Source organism: Mycteria americana, chromosome 8, assembly GCF_035582795.1.
Source record: "Mycteria americana isolate JAX WOST 10 ecotype Jacksonville Zoo and Gardens chromosome 8, USCA_MyAme_1.0, whole genome shotgun sequence".
In the NCBI taxonomy this organism is placed as follows: Eukaryota; Metazoa; Chordata; class Aves; order Ciconiiformes; family Ciconiidae; genus Mycteria; species Mycteria americana.
In genome coordinates, this window is record NC_134372.1 from 2,305,800 (window position 1) to 2,325,398 (window position 19,599).

Sequence of the window (19,599 nt, forward strand, 5' to 3'; positions counted from 1 at the left end):
GAGAGTTTTTTTCTCTTCATTGCAATCAAGGGCTGGAGAAGGTGATCCAGTAGAATCCAGTGCAATTTATTTCTTGCAATATCTGAAGGGGTAGTTCAGCTTTGGATTTTAACACATACAAATTAAGGTTTGCAAGTTTAATGACAATCAGTACTAGAAGCAAATCATTGTATAAAGCTCATAGAAAAAAGAATGCCACATGGGTCAGGTCTTTCTTTTCCTGGGGAAAAAAAAGAAAACAAAAAGCCAAGCATTCCAAAGAAGGCCTCGTGGAAGCAAGCGTACCCCCTTCAGAAGAGTTAGGAACAAGTCAGAATCAACTCTAGGCAGCTGAAATACAAGTATTCATTCTTTCTACAAGCAGCTAATTTCACTAGAGACAGAGTTTACATGGTCTAATTAGCTGGGGAGGGTCCAGGAATACACTTTCATAGCCAAGAGCACTTTCATGGTCTGACCTGCAGGAGCATGCAGTTGCTACTTGCTGTCAGATAAACAAATCCTGTCATCGATGATGCAAGGGATATTAATTAATAACCGCTCTGATACCACCACCCACTGCTCTGCAAACCTTGCCTAACTATGAACCATCCAGGTGCAAATCAAACTAAATCCAGACTCAAACCATGGCTAGATGAAGATGAGCAAAGGAAGGACCACGCTGCAGGCTCTAGCAGATACCTCCTCTCCCCCACTACCTTCTCAGCGTTAATGGATACACACTGTAGACACACTGCCGCTGTAACCCCGAGAGCAAGTGAACACGCAACAGTGGTTCAGAGGCTGCCAGCTCGCTGCTTTAGAAGACAACTGACTCACCCTGGACATTAAAAACAGAGAAGCAGCTTAGGGCTGTTCCCTAAGAATACCAAAACTTCTAAAATACAATACTAACAGCAAGAAATACTGCGTATTTGAGTAGTTAGCTACCTAAGTATTCTGACCTGATGCATTGACCAAACCTCTCCAAAAATTCCTTAGAGTGCCATGGTATTTCACTTCCTTCAATTTGTATTCAGAACATACAAAGTTGACAACTTAAAGCTTTATTGTAGTTTGCAATAATATAAACAAGTGCTGAAATTCAGTCAATGTCCATTTCTGGAAGCTTCTTCTCTGCGGCCGCAGGGGCAGCAGTAGCGCTCTGCTCAGCATCCTGGGACCCGCTGGTGGCTTCTCCCTGCCCTTCTACTGGTCCGTTGGGTTCAGCGGGCTTCTGCTCCTCCTTTGGGAGCTCAACTTTGGGTTTTGGTTTTGTGACTATAGGATTACAAATACTTGTCAATTCCTAGAAAAAACACAGAAATAAGCCATTGTTAGAAGTGTTTTTATCTACCCACAGTTGTACTTTAACCTGTTGCTCAAATTAACTTTTGACACCACCAGGTGGACATTCAAGGCAACAGCTGATGTTCCCCAATATACATTTAACAGATTAATACCCAATCACTGCCCTCCTATTACAGATTTCTCACCTCAGAGTTCTCCTCTGAGCACAAACCATAGGCCAAGAAACACAAAATATTCATGGAAATTCAGTGAACTACATGGAAAGACTTACTTTAGTTTTAGCTTGTATGTCTTTAGCTTTTATAACTGGGTCCAAAGTAAGACTTCTCTTGTTTTGAAGATTAAGTTTATTGTTCATCCACTCCATAGCTTCATTTGCACTCTTCTCCACTTTTGCTACATCTGCTTCATCTAGATGGTCGTACTGCTCATCCTGAAACAGCCAAATTAGTAGTAGCTGTGCAAATATTTGTTTTGAACATCTAGATTGCATGCTTATTTCTTCAAACTTTCAGCTTCAAAACACTAGAAAGACCATTTAGCCAGAAGGCTGTTCTAGTTAGCAGAGCAATTGCAATTAAGCTGATCCCCCTCAGCTCTGTAACCAGAGAACTGCAGTTCTGCTGCTGCTGGCATTTTCCCTCCATGAGGAAATCAACACCCAATGAAAAAAACTGTCAGATTTTCAAGCCAACATCCACTTCTGAAGAGATGGTAAATATCCAGAGCCCCAAAGCTAGCCAGGAGGCTGCAGCAGCTTTTTGTTTAAAGGAGCTTGCTTAAGATTCAGAAAGGTTTATACCACTTCCTTGCATTTGCCAGAAATTAAGTATGGAAATACCTTTGCTTTGAATGCATGAACAGTTTTCATGTACTGTTGAATTTGCTTCCCCAAGTCCTCAAATGCTTTTGGTCTTTCCTCCGATTCTTGAAACCTTGCCTGAATAGGTTGACCCAGAGCCTGAAACAAAGTGCAACAGATATCAAAAACCATGCAGCAGCACCAGCGCATGATCCTGCAAGATTTGACAGCGTACATCAACATTTCTGAACTCCTATGGAACTTTACTCCTCCCTCCACTTCCAGGAGGGACTGAGCCTCCCTCAACCCTGTATTGTTGCAGGGCTATTGGAGATCTGCTCCTCATCTGCTTAATGAGCAAACTAAGAAGTTTGTGACCAGCACTAATCTCTGAATCAGTAGGCTCAAGACAGCTCCCCGCTTGAACAAAGTTCTCCAGATTCAGTAAATCCCAGGGGGAATGCAAGAACCACTTACCTTCAATTCTGTCAATTTATCAATGTATATTTGCTTGGGTTGGTCTTCACCATCTTCATAAAGCCAGTTTTCTGTATCTTCCAGCTTCAGTGTGAAACTATTTCGATCCTGAAGCAATCCATACAAAACGGGTGAGAATTCTATTAGATGATATTAAATGATACCTAGAACCTTTCTGGAAGGGTTACATTTTTAGAACATAAAGTACTCTGTCTGATACTTTATCCTATTTTAGTGAAAAGTAAGAAATAAAATATTCTTCCATATGGCTTTGTGGTGGAGACCAGGCCTAAGGAAGAACCATCTATGACACCCATGGTTTAGATTAACACTGTCACATAAAAGCCTGGGTTTTTTTCCTTCTCCTCCTCCCCATTTTCATCATCACAGTATGAGCAAGTATGAGAACAGAGTGAAACTTATCTTTGGCAAAGGTGCCACAAATCTCACTTCACTCGTCCCAATTTTAGCTCTGATGTAGGCACCTAGGCTCTGTAGACACCTTGCTGGCAAGGCTCCCATTATCATCCATGGAGATCTAGTCAACAGTTTGGAGTGATTCATCTGACTAGCGTAGTCATCTAACTTTGAATTATGTTAATTACACACTAAGCTCCTTTAGTACACCAGGGAAAGCTAGTTAACAATACCAAGAGATTTTTCGGCAACCTGTTCAGATACAGGTGCCCACATTTAGTCAGACTAATCCCACCTATTATATTCCTAGGTAGGGTTGTTCTTTGATATTTTTTTTTAATCTTAAACGATTCCTAAATCCTGACAAAGAGCAAAAATAGAATAGGTTGCCTTAAAATGATTGTGCAAGTGCTCCTAGCCTGCTTCAGTTTGAAAACACAGGCTCTGATAGTATCTTAATTGCTGCAACTGTTTTGGAGAAGAACACACAATATATCCTGGGTACCATCTGCTCGCACTTGGGCCACATTTCAAAGGTTATCTTCATAGCCAGAAAGGTTAAAAGCTATTTCTCTAAATTTGAAGTCTGAAAATATAGTCTAAGTAAACATAGTATCTGATAAAGGTCAAAGGTTAGTAAAATACAACTGTTCATTGCAACAAAATACATAAGAAGACAACCAAGCTAGAAACACTTACGTCTTCACTAACGAATTTCTCATAAATGCCGCAGAGTTTGTCTCTCATATCATACACATATTCTTCCACTGCGTTCTTGGCATCATTCCTCTCTTTCTCTAGCTTATCCTGCATTATCATTTTACCCTGTGAACAAGTTGTCAAATTAGTTGGCTAAAAAGCCAGGATATGTTGTTAGCAAAAGCTTAAGTTTGACTGAAGATTTTTAAATACTATACTTTATTCACCTCAGAAAAAACAACAGCTTTTTTTCCCCCCTTTCCTCTTCCCTTGATCACCCTTGAACATTAAACATGGTTAACGAACAGCAAAATTTCTGGAGATCCACTAGTGAAATTTTTCACTTGGGCAAGTAAGAACTTACCTCATTCTCAATGAATAAGTTCAGCATGTCTTTGCCTATCTGCCACACCAACTGATTCTCAATGGGAAGGTCCACTGTGGTAGTCTTTACTTTAGCCTTCTTGGCTTGAGGTGGTTGATCCACTTTCTTGTCTTTTGAGTCAGCCTGAGAAGTCTGCATTAAAGAAATAAATTCAAAGGAAAAACAGCATCACCAGTCAGTTCCAGCTGAGTATTCAAGACTTATAATAGAAAAAGTATTATTGAATTAGTGCACCTCAACATCAGAGCTACATACTACTATCAGTCATTCTGACACTCCAGCTGCTGAAGAAGTCAGAGAGAATTAATGCAGCTACTGACCTTTTCTGGGCACACTGACTACATTCATGGGGATGATGGTGCTTACACAGTAGAATACCTTCCTAGTACTTAAGTTATTGAAAACTACATGATTATTTCTCCCATGAGCAGGAGAGTTCACCCATTTTACCAGTACTAGGTCACTTGACAGGCCTGCAATTATCCATGCCATTTAGGTACTTCTAAAGCTCTAATCACAATACAGACTACCAATAAATTCAAATAAAAGTTCAGCTTCCAGAGCTATGACAAAGGCAACAGATAGGCTCACACGCTACATATTCTTATGGAACTTCCAGAAGCACCCTCCAAGAAAACAGAGGTCTCTCAGATGTTCATGTTACCTCCATTTCTTCAGACTCTGCCTTATTTTCAGGTTGAGCCTGCTGTTGTTCTTCAGTCTTTTGTTGTTCTTCCTGGTCTACTTGCATCTTCTGAAATTCATAAAGAGATCCAATTTGACAGATTAAACAATGCATATGCAGATCATTGCTTCAGTTCTTAGGCTGATAGCTTCACTTAAATGTAATGCTCTTATAGACAAAAGAAGAAAACAGAATGAAAACTGAAGTAGAGAGTCTCAAGGCATAGATTAAAAGCTTCTAGTCTTTGCTTAGGCAAACGACAGCTCACTCCTAGCATGATTAAGAATTTCATCTATACCTCACAGTCCTGGTTTCGAGAGATCTGTCACAACACACTTCAATTAGTACTTAATCACATCTTCATATTTTAGTTGCTGAACACATCTACTAAATCCTTACACAAGTCTTAGAACCTTCCCAGAACTTGCGCTTCATCATGTTTCAATTGTGCTTCATCAGTTTTCTAAGTAGCTAAGAGCAATGAAGTCTATTACCTCTTCCTCTTTTGCATGCTGATCTGTTTCCATAGGCTCTTCGTTCTCATCAGATTTATGAACCTCCACTAAAGATGCACTTGAAACACTGAAGATACCATGGATATTTACTCTGACTTTGACTTTCACTTTTGAACTGGATCCATCCGTTTGAGGAGTGACCTTTTGAACCAAGAAGTGAGCTAAACAATCCCAGAAAGAAAAAACACACCATTTGATTAACTTAATCACTGAATGTAAAGTAAAACCTGACTGTTGCTGACAGCAGATCACCGCGATGCGGTCAGAGGATATAAAACCCTACTCCAGTTAAACAATTCAGTTTTTCACTCAGCAATGCTAGGATACAGAAGTATTAGAAATTCTCTACAGTACATTGTAAAAGCTGGTATTACTTTTATCATAGTAAAAGACTGCACAATTCTAAGCATGCACCTTTCAGGTTTGCTTTGACATCAGAATGCTCTTTGTTTAGCCTATTTGTCCCTAAACTTCATGGTACTCCACTCATTTTACTGTAGATCCAGGACTTTGGAAACCTGTCCCTGCAGCATTTGTAGTAGGTTGCGCTTTCCAGACTATATAATTACACAGAAAGAAGTCCCAAAATATGTACAAGACTATTAATAAAGCTTAAAGCTACAGAAAGGTCTTAACCTATAGCAGGATCCGGGTAAGGCAACTCCTTGGGAGAACTGTAGTACGCCTCAAGAGTAAAAGGTTCCTTTCTGTAGAATGTGAGGACCTTGGAAAATGGAGCAGCATGGTTCTTGGGAAAGACCTCACAGTCACTGCAAGAGAAAACAGAGCACTTGTTCAGTATGAGAGATGATGCATCTGATAAAGTTAACAGAACTTTTCCAGACACTGTTATACCTTAAGGAAAAAGCTTCTTTAAGAAGTGACAAAAGAGTCTCCTAACCTCTTAGGTTAAAATAAGACCAACAACCATGTAGAAGTGCTAAACTGCCACCCCATCCTTGTTTTTGTTTTCTACTGTCATTAACTTCAGAAGAAGTGTCAAAGCTTGACTTGTTAAGTGGGCACTGTTTTAAAAGTATTATTTACTCTAGCTGTCATCAGTTAGAGCTGTACGTAATCATGCAAGAAGATTGAACATCAGGGTTTTTACCTTAACCCTTCCTCTGCTGGTGAATTCCATCGTAAAGAAATAGGATACAGTATCAAATCTGTGATAGAAAATTCTCTCACTTTGAAAGCCGGGGATAAAATAGCACACTGAAAGAGCACAAAAGCCATATTACAAACATTCAAACATCAGGTGAATAGCAATTTGATTCAGCAAGTAGCTATTTATGCTGCTTAATATGTAGATTTCTTCTAGGTTAAGGGAGACTAATACTGATGGACTTGGGACCTGCATAATAAGCACTGGAAGCTCATATGTACCCTTCCTTTTCAGAAAGCTGTCACAATCTGTTCACTCTGAAAAGTGAAATACAAAGTTTTAATTTAGAGCCATCATGTTTGGCTTGCTACGGTTAGGCTACTGAATTGTTTTTAGTGCCAACATAAAAAAAATCAGAAAACCTCAAAGTTACTTTTCAGAGTGACATAGTACCAGGCTTTTTGCATACCATAACACAAAATTCTCTTTAAGCAAATTCCAATAGCTAGCTTGTACCACTGAGGGAACAGAGCTGTAAGCACATATTAAACATCTGAAGATAGAAGCAAGGTGATGAGAGCAAAATTAAGGGGCATTCAAGAGAGGGTAGCACTAGTAACTACAGAGTATTTACTACTGCTTAAGCCATTCAGCAGTGACCGATTCCAGCTCAGGGTGGATCTCCATTAGCAAGAACCCAAGCTTTCATTTCCATCCATGTTATTAAGCAATTGCCATATCACAAGTTTATCAGCAGTGCTGTAAAAAAATTCTCCCCTGTTTAACCTAGGCCCCCAAAGGAGCCTGGAGGAGAAAACATCATCATATGAGCTTTATCAGACTCCCAGTTTCCAGCCACAGCAGAAGCAGAGTACATGTTTCACTTCAAGCTGCACTGATCCACTGATTTGGCTTAGACAAATGGCACAAAGGAATCACTCAAAGCTGCTATTCTCATTCTTCCAACCGCCTTCCATTCTATAGAATCCATTCTATGATACACATGAAGTATCCTTCATGTTACCTGCGGACTCTGGCTCAAGTATTTATGAATTTCAATAAAAAACCACTCACAGCTAAAACAAACAGCACTTTTTACCTGCAGTGCACAACCTCGTGCAACAGCCTCATCGGCATTCAAAGTTGTACTGACTTCTTTGCCAAAAAATTTACTGATCTTCTCTTTTACAGCAGGGATTCTTGTGGTACCGCCAACTATCTCTACTGCATAAATATCCTCCTTCTTTAACTCTAGAAAGGAGTCAGACATTAGTTTTTATAGATTAAATGTTTTACATTAATATGCTGACATTGTCAACTAAAAGTTTTATTAGACCAACTGTTATTTTAAGCTTGTTCTCTAAGTTTCTAAGCAATGAGAACTTCAGATCTTGCTTGTGTGAAAAAGTTTTAAAGCTTGTAACTGCTAAGCAAGAAACTGTTAGCTGTGCTAAATCCATCTGTCCAAGTTCTCTCAACACCCAAAGGAAGCTTGCATCATGGAGCTCTTTGCTGTATGCAGAATACAGAACGCGCATACACTTACTGGCTTGCTCCAGCACGCTGCGAAGGGGTGGTTCTACTCTTGCAAGGAGTCCATCACACATCTCTAAAAATTTGCTTCTGTTGGAAGAAGCCATAAATAAAGCTATAGCATTCCACAAGCAAGTTAATACCGCAAATACAAACAGGATGCCAAAACTGAAAGAATGCCATTTTAACTATGTACTGCAGAGTCTTCTCTCTCCCCACTCCTAGTTTTATACTTTAGTATATTCTCCCAGACAAACTTGGTTCTAGTAATCTAGGCACACTTGCAACATTCACAGCCCTTCCTCCCAACTCAAGGCCAGTCTCTCAACATGATCATTTTGAACAGCACCCCTGCACATGTTGTTCTTGCATTTCCCACCTCCCTCCAGTCCTAAGAACCGGTACTTTATGCTATGTTTTTCTTGACTGAAGCGCACTCTAAAGCTTACCTTTGTAAAAGTATAAACATTACCTGTTCATTGTTCCAGAGACATCTATGTCATTCATGAAGCATTCTATGTTCATTGGGAGATCAGAGGCATTAGCGCTCATCAATTTTTTCAGTTTTTCACATTCCTGGTATAGCCTCAACAACGCACGAATCTTTGACTTTACGTCTAGTTTATATTTCTTTCCGAATTCTTCGCAAAAGTATTCAACTAACATCTCATCAAACTTCCTGCCTCCAAGTGTTGTATCAAATGATGTAGCAAGAACCTTAAAAAAATTGAACTCTTCAGTAATAGTACAATTTGTCATTACTTCAGTGAAACCAATTAGCAGTTAATGTCAAAGCATTTCTTTGTTTCAAATATAGTCCAACTTTAAATCAAAGCAAGTATCACAACATTACTACGGAGGAAGAATTATACTGGTGCAGCCACAACAGAAAAAAATCCAGTACAGTTCATTTCTATTCTGCCCTTGCCATCACCACTGAGGGGTTTCTTTTGAAAAGCCTTGTCTAGAAGTCTTAACCTGTCCCAAACAATAAAGCTATGTCCCATACTCATCTTTCAGATTTCATGGACACTGCTGGCAACAATTAAGCTATTCTCTTATTATTTCAGGGCAATCTAAGTAACAGTTGCATCACTAACATCTGAGTTTATGTGGATTGGAACTGCAGTAATAGTCGTACACATCTTGAGATGCTTTTTTTTTTTAAAGCCTACCGAGTCTAAACCATTGTTATCCTATGCCTTTTGTAGCTGAATTAGACACAGTATGTTCAAAATGCTGTTGGGAGAAAGAACCACCATTACCATGGACAAATTCTGGCAGCTACACAAATATTGGACCTCCTTGTGAATGGCAATTCTCACAAGAATTGCAGTGCATACATACAGCAGTTACAAGCTCCAGGAGAAAAAACAATCTGCTATCTCAAATGCCAAAAAGCAGCCTCAGGCACCCAGCTCTCCTGTAATGAGGTGACAACTTTTAAAAGAAACTTAGGAAGACAGGGCAAGGCTTAGCAACACAATCTGTTCAGTAACTTGTACTGTAAGCAGACCATCGGAGCTTCTAAACTCTGCTTAGCCACAGTCAGTCTGAATCATATCCCAGTTTAATATTTGATGCCTCATAAGGGTGGAACATGCTTACACCAAGCTAAAAATAAAACATGAAGAGAATAAATGTTACTAACTCTTGCCAATAGGTGCTCATTTTTGATGAAGGAATTATCTGCAAAGAACAGCTGTAGCCCATCCACCTCAGCTAATTCCACTCTTTAAATATATCTTGATATTTTATTTTTTTTTTTAGGAATAGAAATCAGTAAAGTACCACATTATTCTCAATACTAGGTTTGGTCTCTATGCTGTTTTAACTGCCTTGCTGTCCAGCTCTCCATTCTATACTCAAAAGAATCCCTTCAGTACTTCTCTGGTTTCAAAGTTTAAAAGACAAATCTGAGAGAAACACAAAGTAGGTTACGTTTCCTCACAAGAGGAAAGAGAACTACAATAAAACTAATGTTTTCAGAACTCTTGCCTTCTCTTCATTTCACTACCCCATACTTTAAAATTTGTGTTTGTTTCTCTAGCCGATTAAGAGGAAGTTGTTGGAACTGCAAAAATCCAGATTGTAACTGTAAAAGAGCCAACTAAGAAATGTTAGTATTTGCTGGAAAAGAGTAATGCTTTGGCAACTTGCACTCAGAAGTACACTGTAACTTGCTTAGCTTCCATTTGCAGCTTAAAGTAATTAAGAATGTTTTTACTCTTTTACATGTTAAAAAATGTTTGTCACTTACAACATTCTAGGAATTCCTGTTTTAATGCTAGATCTCATGACTGAACTAGAGCATTTTTTGAAAGCAGCATCCAGTCAGATATGATAATTTCTGACTAAATAATTTAATGCAGGTTTTTTATTCTTTGCCAAAGTCTGCTTATTAAGGCATGTTTGCTTCCTCCACATATCACTCAAAAGCTCTCTAGTTCCCTGCCCTACTTTTAACTCCAGACAAAGTGCAATTTTAAAAATATGAACTGAGCTGTCTGGACGTGCTTATGTAAAGACAGGCAAGCTTGCCTGTCACAGGCCATGTATGTACTGATGAATATTTCTACTGGTGATTAAAATGGATGTATAACAGATTGTTTACTTTCAGTTTTCCTTTGTTGAATGCACAAACAGAAACTTGGTATGCAGAATGCCCCATATCCACAAAAACAACATTCCGTGGCTTCTCTTCTAAGGCAGGCAGGTCTTGCTTATAGATTCCGTATGCAAGGGCAACTACACAGAAAGAGTCAAAGAGTATGGTTAGGACATTCAGTTTTGTAATTCCTTAAGAAAGAAATGGTACATCAGTAAACAGCATTAGCATTTCATCTTATTTTGAGTTACAGAAATTGATCTCTCATTAAACAAAATTCCCAATGCTAAAGGACCATGGAAGAACATTAAACAGCATTAGCCCATCCTAGTACCTACATTAAAACAGATATCTAAGAAATATCTTTATGCTTCTGTAGAGCAATGAAAAAAACAGACCAGAGCTTAAGAAACATTATGATCAACTAATCTAGTTTAAGTTTACAAAACCAGCAGTAATTCCAGAGGGCATGGATCAGCAACAGATTAAAAGCCCGTTTACCTAATAAAGCTACAATATTAAGTGAGGGAGAGAAAGGAGGGTACTACCTGCAGTTGTCTCATTTATTAGTCTCAGACAGTTGAGACCAGCAATCTGTGTAGCATCCATCACAGATCTCCTTTCTGCATCTGTGTAGAAACAAGGAACCTGCAAGATCAGATAGCTAATATTAACATTTGGAAGAGCCACCTTTAGCAAATAGTTACAACAAGCATGTACAGGGATTTGGTACAGAGAACAGCTGAGGTATGCTTCAAATTTAATGTCCATTTCAGTTGCAATAGAGAAAAAGCAAAGAAAACATTACATGAAGACCAAGTCACTTTTTGAGAACCTTCTTCCATTCCCTCTCACAAGCCACTCATTTTAAGAGCAGAGAACCAGAAACAGGTATCAAATATTATTTATGCTGCTAATTAGCAGCAATGTAAGGCATTTCATCATTAATGAAGCAAGTCTAGTTTTGGAGAAGAGACACAAGTAAGATTCAGTTTTAAGTAGAAAAGACAAAGACCTGAATATTCAGGTTTAATGGGCAATTTAATGCTATTACCACCAATCTCTTCAGTTTATTATACTAACCAAATATTTACTTGTTTACTATCACATACTTACAGAAACAACACAGTCAACTACAGGCTTCTTAAGCGCATTCTCAGCCGTCTCTTTTAATTTGGTAAGAAGCATTCCTGTCACCTGTTCAATAGTAAAGTTTCTTTCTTCTTCCATATACATGACCTTTAAATAAAAGGTGTGTACACACATATTATACTACAGTAAAAACCATGTGCTACAAACATAAGGAACACATGCAAACAGTCTTTACTAAAAGCAAGCTTAAAAAGTAATGCAGCTCTATGCAACCTTCTCTCCAACAGCCTAGCTTGTGCACAGCAAGTGCAAGAAGGTAATACACAAGCACTGGAACACACATTTCAGAATTCACATACACAAAGCTGCTCTGGACACAGATCAGGTTTTTCTTCTTAAATCCCAATTGCTGCACAATGCCTAGGATGGCTTCCTCCCTACTGTTTTGGAGTAAGTTAATTAGTTGTTGCTAAAATCCAAATCAGCTACAGTTTAGCCATTGCTGAAAAAGATGAATTTTTACCATTTCACCTGAAGTACTAAGCTGACATCTTATGCCCTTGCAGTATGTGGACAGCAGCTAAATAAGTACACCGGTCAAATAGCTTGTCTTCCAAATTCACTATGGAGTGAAGGAAAAAAGCACTGCTAAAACAGCTTGTGCGGGACTGGCTTTGCAAGGCAGAGAAATTGGATAACTGTAAAATCAGTCTTACCTACCACCTGGAGAGACCACCTGCATTATTAGTCTTTTATTCCCTATTTAAGACTTTCCATTCAAAAGAGAACAGAGACCACAGCAAGCAGATTCAAAATAAAGAGATAAAAGGAAACTTTATCAGTTTCCTCCTCTGGCTCTTTTTCAAATATGCCAGACTTACCTTGATGCCAGTTGAGCCTGTTGGCAGCTGGACAAGTTCATACGCAAGGCTTGCTTTTTCAGCTTGAACAAAGGGATCTGAGAATGCACGACCATGAAATCTTTTAAAACTTTGTACTGTATTCTTTGCATTTGAAATAACCTAGAGGAAAAGAAATCTTTAATACAACATGTCAGGGGAACATCTGAATTTCAAACAGAAGACAGTTTTGTTCTCATGCTTCCCTCACCAGAATATTTTTGTCATTTATATCTTAATAGTATCAGGGCAGTTGCTAGAAGGCAACTTGCCTCTCATTGCTCAGGTAACCTACAGGAATTTGAGACTTAAAATAAAACATATGCTGGAAAACTGAGCCAAGATTCTATCAGAAATTGATTAAAATAGAAATCAATTTTCATAGTGTATGTGTAGGACAATTTAAAAATGTTAGCAAAGTGTCCTTCCCATTTACCTGTTTCCTACCACCCTACCTCTCTACTGCGCTGCAGCCAGTAATTTAGCAAACATAACAAGCGTATTGATGTAAACTCCAGTTCAGGTTCATCACATGCATGTGACAGTCAACACAGATATTCTCACAAAACAGCTCAAGGACCTTGTCATGAAGCTTTAAAGAGTCAGGAGGGCCCCAAGATGATACTGTCAACTTGACTTAACTGATAAAAGGTAGATTGTCTTTTATTAATAGCAGAGATCAGTGCAAATGGAGAAGTGAAAAATTATTATAGCTTGTTTTCATCATGTAGTGCAAGTAAACTTGTTTAATTCTTTCATTTATATTAGAGCAAGACACATAGTGATAAAAGCCCAGTAACTGACAAAGCAGACAAGCACTGTACCATGTAACATTTACCTGTGATTCAGTTTCAGTCAAGTGTCTATCTCCTAAGTAACCTGGGTTTGATTTTCTGTAAGTTTAGTTTCTGCAGGACATACCTCATCTCTACTGGATCTCTGTATCAATGAATTTCTTTAAGCTAAGCTTCCAGAAAAAACATCTGTATTTAGTTCTAGTACAGTTCTTCTGTTCTTGAATAATATGGTTGTGTCCAGTCATTTTTGTATTCTAGATAATGAATCTTCACACATCTCTAGGTATTTTAGGCTAAGAAAAACCAAGTGTTTGAATAGTCACTTCCTGTAGAGGACTTCAAAAAAAAGAATCATGTTTTATAGGGGTTTCACAGCAACACAAGATACGATACAGCAGGACCCAAACGTCACGAGCAGGACAATCAGCTTAACTTCTTCTCAGTCCTTAACTCATATTTACCTACCTACACCAACAGAAACTCAAAGTATGAGCAAGAACACCCAAGAGATATTCAGATTGTAATTCAACTATAAAGAGTCAAGAAAGCAATATATCTATATATTTACACTCAAGTATGTCTCCTTTCTGCCAGAATGATGCACTTAATGGAATTCTATAGAACATAGCCACATAATTAAAAGCTATCATAACGTATATGAACTGGAACAAGCTAAGGTAGGATGAAACACTACTGCTTAGCTTCAGAATTCACATTTGCAACGCAGAAAAATTTAGTATTTATCAGAATTTCTCAGGAGGCAAAGATTTTTTTCTTCTTTTTTACATTTTGTTATGTGCAACTATCAACCCTTTGATTTCTATCCAAGATGACAAAGCAGCAATACATGCTGAACAGCTGAATTAAGCTCAGCTGTTCATTACAGTTATGGAGCCACTAGGACACCAGCTCAGAGACACTTGTACTCTTCAATGATAAAAAAACACAATCTGATTTTTGACTACTAAAGGTGCTTTTACTCAAGCTATATGCTCACCTGGCTTTTAGCTGCAGCACCAATCGAGCGATTCTTGGGTCCAAAGGCTATACATGATCTATAATGAGAAGAAAGATTTCCAGTTAGTAAGTGATCGGTAGAACTGCACTGCATATCTTTTTGTTAGAAAGTGTTGATAATTAATTAGACTAGAGATATTTAAACAGTATTTGGTCCATTAAGAAAGCTAGTCACTCACTGCAATATATGCATGGAATGTTCTGTGAATTCTGGAAAGAAACAGGCACCCTAAGTTAAGTTAAAACAGTAATGCTCCTTGCTGCAGAACAGCACTAAAACCAACTTATTCATGCTACTTCAAGTTTTACATCTAAGTAATAATTGGGTAGACACCCTTTACCTCAATAGTTACCCATATATCTAAGCCACTCAAAGTTGTTTGCTAATAATACAGGAAACATTCAACTGTTCAGAAGAAATACACAATGTAAATCAGATATTAAGAAAATCATTCCTGCATGTCTGTACCAAATGCTAACTAAGCTTTTCAGTTTTAAATCAAATACTTCAAGAGCAGGAAGAAAAAACCTGCAGAGGAAGACTGGTGTTTACAAGTTTCATCTGTACTCACTGAAACAATGTACGTTACAGAAAGAAAAAAAAATCATACTTTACTCCAGAGTACTTTGTAGCAGCTTGCAGTTCAGAAAAAGAGAATTTTAAAAAATCCTCCTCTTTGGAGAAATTCCTAGACTTATTAAGCCTCTTGATTTACATATTTAACAAACTGTAGAAGCCCTAACAAAATTAAATCCAGCCCTCTAATCCAATATCCTCATACCACTGAGGTAAACTTACTAGGGGAAAAAAAATGCTATATTAGTCAAGCAGATCTTTACTATTCACACAACATATTAGCAGCATAATTAAGCTGCTCTTTATGCAGCAGGTCAAGAAACTGCTTTACAGCAGGGTTATGCCATAGGGCTGCCACAAGAAAAAAATTCCATCTCAGCTTGAGGTTTAGAATTGGGCTTCCAAACAGAAACTGTCAAAAACAGAATTGAGGACTAGAGCGATATAATCGCATTGGGTTTATATCTTCCTCCAATTTATTAATTAACAAATGAAACAAGGCCTACCCTGAAGCATATGTTGCAACAGAATTAACATTTCTGAATGAATCCATTTGAAATAACTATTCACAGGATTAGTTAACAAAAATATAGGAAGTTCTGTGCTATGCAGACCCTAAGGCCCATACTAAGGGAACAGGAGTTGCAGAGCATACAGCTAGAAGTCTAACAAGCCCCAAGCATGAAGCTAGTTATTAGTTTACTCTGGTCTCCAGAAAGGAATTAAGACATGAACATAAACTGTTGCTTTTATCCTGGACAAAAAGAAAAATCCAGCTACTTCATTGCTAAATTGACAAGCCATCAGTCCCCAATCACCACAAATCCACTAATTTAGATTACAGAACCCTTTAAACCTGCCAGACTGAAACTTCAAGGTAGAAGTCTGTCTCAACAGAAGGATACAGCACAGTAGTCAAAGATACAGGCTTCCATATTATATGGTGGGAAGAAAACCTTTAAGTGCATATATTCTTCTTAAACATGCTTGCCTCCTGCCTGACTTCATAAACAGGCAAGCTTCTCCAGGGAGCTGCAGCTGGACAGACAGGATGGTTCTACTTGGCTCCACTCCTTCCCCTTCTGCCCATCCCAGCCCTTCTGCTGAGTTGACCCTGGCTCCCAGCTGAGCCTTGGGGAGCCATGCAGGGATCCAGCACAGAGCTAAGTTCAACTGTGAAGAGGGATGGAAGAGTTTTCAGCCAGTCTCATCCCCCAGATCAGTTCACCACAGGAACCAGGGTTAACTCATTAAATACAAATTATACTATTACACAATTTACCAGAAGATGAATAACTAACCATAGCATTTTTAAGTAGAAACATACAGTCACAGTGAAGGTCATCAGAGGTCTAATGAAGCAACTTAAGGAAGTTCAAAGCTCTGCTTAACACACCTGCAGGGACTCCTTCACCCTTACCCTCCCACCTGCTTTCACTTCCTTGGAAACATCCCGTGTCAGCACATTTCCTCTACACTGAAAAACAGCACGAGCTTCATAAGATCAGTTACAACTATTCCACTTAATCCAAGGCCCTTCATCCTTATGAAGATAATGAAGCTACCTTAAAATTTTTTCCCCCCTCTCATTTTTACTAGCTTTCTCTACCACTTCTCCATTGTAAGAATACCCTATTCAAAGACAAATGTGTTTTGCACTGCTTTTGGATATACAAGCTCAAATTTCACAGGATTCTGGAAGAATCTAAGTACAGAGCTGAAAGCAGATTCAGTGAGAATGTACCTGGTTTAGCAGCACAGATGACAATGTGTTCAGTAGGGTTTACTAATACAATTACAGTAACACATATCTGCTAATCCTTCCCAAAACTTGGATGCCACCTCAGAAGACATAAAATAGTGCTTAAACCTGGCCACGAGCTGATCCCCAAGGAAGCCTGTCACAACACCTCACATGTCTTCCCCCAGAGCTCACTGTAAAGAAATGCTAAGCACTGACTTTGAATCGGCCATTCTGTTTCCAAGACAGACCCTTAAAAGTCACTAAGAATTTCTTTTAATAGATGTGTTTGCTTACAGAATGGTTTTCTGCATCCCCTCAGAACAGCACTTGGAGATTAAGTCCTGTTAAAGACTCTATCATTTTCATTATGCTTATTTTTTCCAATTTCACTTCAGCCTTTTATAACTGAATTATCTCCTGAAAGATGCATTGGGTTAGATATTTTATATAGCTCATCTCCTTCAACGAGCGAGTTTTGTGTTCATTTCTCAAGTATACATAAGCAGAAACTCAACTCCCTGAGGGCCAGATGCCTAGAGCTATTAGAAGATTGCTCTGGAATTCTTTACATTAAATGTTAGATGTACTAGATAAAATATTTAAGCTTCCATATTATTGAGAATACTTAAGAGACTAGTCCTTACTATAGCACACATACCAAATTAAAACTTTCCTTCTCCATTTATTAATTGCTTAGAGACAGTAACAGGCAAACAGAGCTGAGGTATTGTCTAATGAGAAGCAAGGTCATTTTATGCTTCTGGTCTTTTTAAAGAGATACAAGGGATCTGGAAAAAAACCCAACACAATGCAAATGTCTCACCAACACAGCTATTTATTTTAGTATTGGTTTAAAATAAAACTATACTATAACATATAGCAAGCTGTAGAAACACTTTTAAGACAGCTTTCCAAACAGTTGCCCTCCAGGTTTGATGCACTTAAGTTCCTTTTTCACCTTTATTTTGCAATTCCTTCTTAAAAGAGCTTTACCCCACTTCTCCCTCTCCTTCTTAGCAAGTTTCTTATTAAAAATAAACAACACATGCTCTGCTTGAGAAATGCGTTGGGAAGCCTATTTATAAGTAGAGTTAGAATGTACTATAAACACTGTAAAGCGTAACATGCTTCAAGACCAAGTTCACCAGTAAATTGCGCTGTTAGTCCCCTTCCCCGGAAGGCAGACGCCTGACACTGTACTACTGTCTACTCACATTCCACCTCCCCATCCCAGTAACCCCTCAATCTGGTGGCTACTTTCAAGGGAGAGTTTAAACGACCCAACGCTTAAAACAAGTGCAAGTTTTTTTTGAGAATTCTTGCTGAACAAAGAAATGCACAGACTGAAGGGAAAGCTGCTGAGCAGCTTTTCGAAGCTTCGACCCCACGGCAGGCCAAGGAGCTCGCACGGAGCTAAGCACCGGCTACCACCTTCCCCGCCACGGTCCGGCTGCGCTAGGGGAAACAGGACTCAAACTGCAGGAGAAGACAGGAACGTCAAAACACGGCGCATAAATTCATAGGAAATTAAGCTTTGTGACTTCCAGCAGCCAAAAGTACGGCTGCTTTTTCTCATATTCACGGACCCTATCCTTTTAGTCATACCGACATGGCCCTGCCTCAGGGAGGACAAACTGGTCATGCTACACGAGAAGGAAAGGAGCACAGAGGGCCCCCCGGAGCACCTCTCCGTGTCTGCCGCATGATCGCTGCTCCTTCTTCAAGCACCGATGAAAGAAGCCCACGCCGCCGTGGGGGAAGCGCAGCGCACCCCGGCCCCGGCTCGCTTCCCTCCCCGGCAGCGCCCCGCCACGGCAGGCCCGGGCCCAGCGGGCGCCCTCTCCTCCGCGGGAGGCCGCCGCCTCAGCACCGCTCCTCAGCCCGGCGGCGGGAAGGCGGCGCGACCCGCCCCGAGCCCCACTCACGGCGTGCTGCGGTCGCTGTACTCGTTAGCGATGGTCTCGATGCCGCCGGCGCGGGCCACGGCCACATAGCAGCTCTGGAAACCCAAATCGATGCCCACCACCGACATAGCTGCGACGGGAGAAGCGGCGGAGGCGCCTGAGGAGCAGCGGCTCGGCCCGTTTAAATGCGCGGCGGCGGCGGCGGGCGCTGCCTCCTCGGGGCGGGGGGACTTCTCGAAAGATCCCGTCGGGCCGCCGCCGAGCCGAGCGCGGGGAGGGGGAGCTCTCGCGAGACTGCCGCCGGCGCTACCGCGCAGGCGCGGGAGCGCACCGAGGGGGCGTGGCTAGTGGCGGTCACGCCCCTCAGCGGGAGGCCGCGCCTTTTCCTTCGGAAAAGTTTTTTTTCGTGCGTAACCTTGTAAGAATTGGAGAAAAATGCGATAAAGCCCCGACTTGGCAGCACTGCAGAGGTCTGTGTGCTGTTATTTCCTTTTGGGTTGGAGGCCTTGAGAAGGCTTTCGTGGCTCTGGGTGCAAATAAAAAGGCCATTTTATTTATTTTTTTCCCCATGATGTAATCACCCGATTGTAACAGATGCGGCTTGAAGGAAAACGGCATGCCATGTGATTTCAAAAAAAAAAAAAAAATCACAATTTCTGGCAACGCAGGTTTTGCAGAAAAGGACCTAAACGCCTCCTGAGGAATTCTCTTTTGCTGTTACGCTGCTGTCGTTTTGCATCCTGTCAATTCCAGAGGCCCACCCTGGCGATTCTGCCTCGACGCTCCCAAAATTATAATGAAATCTCTTTCAGCTTTGTCTACTTTAACAACCTCGAGTACTAAAAAAATTAATGGAAGCCTTGTCGATGCTGCTTCGTAGCTAGCTAGAGGGTATATCGCTAGCATCTCTCTGTCGTTCATCTTTTACACATCTGCCAACTTCTACAGCAATAAGGAGGTAAACTGTCACTTGCTGTTTTTTCTTAGACCTCCTCTGCAACACCAAACAAGGTGCAGGGATAAAAACACCACATCTAAAACATACATATG

At 40.0% G+C, this 19,599-nt stretch overlaps 1 protein-coding gene across 3 annotated transcripts; it reads right to left on the reverse strand.

Moving 5' to 3' along the window:
* Positions 1–45: 45 nt before the first annotated feature.
* Positions 46–18,823, reverse strand: HSPA4 (heat shock protein family A (Hsp70) member 4). Of its 3 annotated transcripts, XM_075509367.1 has the most exons (19): positions 18,571–18,823; positions 14,305–14,362; positions 12,493–12,633; positions 11,636–11,758; positions 11,068–11,167; positions 10,526–10,659; positions 8,384–8,628; positions 7,925–8,001; positions 7,478–7,629; positions 6,382–6,488; positions 5,907–6,040; positions 5,250–5,431; positions 4,735–4,824; positions 4,050–4,202; positions 3,686–3,811; positions 2,570–2,677; positions 2,132–2,251; positions 1,562–1,723; positions 46–1,288 (listed from the first exon to the last, which is right to left on the reverse strand). In XM_075509367.1, exons 1-19 carry the CDS (start codon positions 18,675–18,677, stop codon positions 1,085–1,087), a joined length of 2,523 nt encoding a protein of 840 aa, XP_075365482.1. In that variant the 5' UTR covers positions 18,678–18,823; the 3' UTR covers positions 46–1,084. The 3 variants fall into 3 exon arrangements, with proteins under 3 accessions (XP_075365482.1, XP_075365484.1, XP_075365483.1); XM_075509369.1 differs by lacking the exon at positions 18,571–18,823 and having other exon boundaries at positions 12,493–12,569; XM_075509368.1 differs by lacking the exons at positions 14,305–14,362; positions 18,571–18,823 and adding an exon at positions 13,432–13,601.
* Between the last annotated feature and the right edge of the window lie 776 nt (positions 18,824–19,599).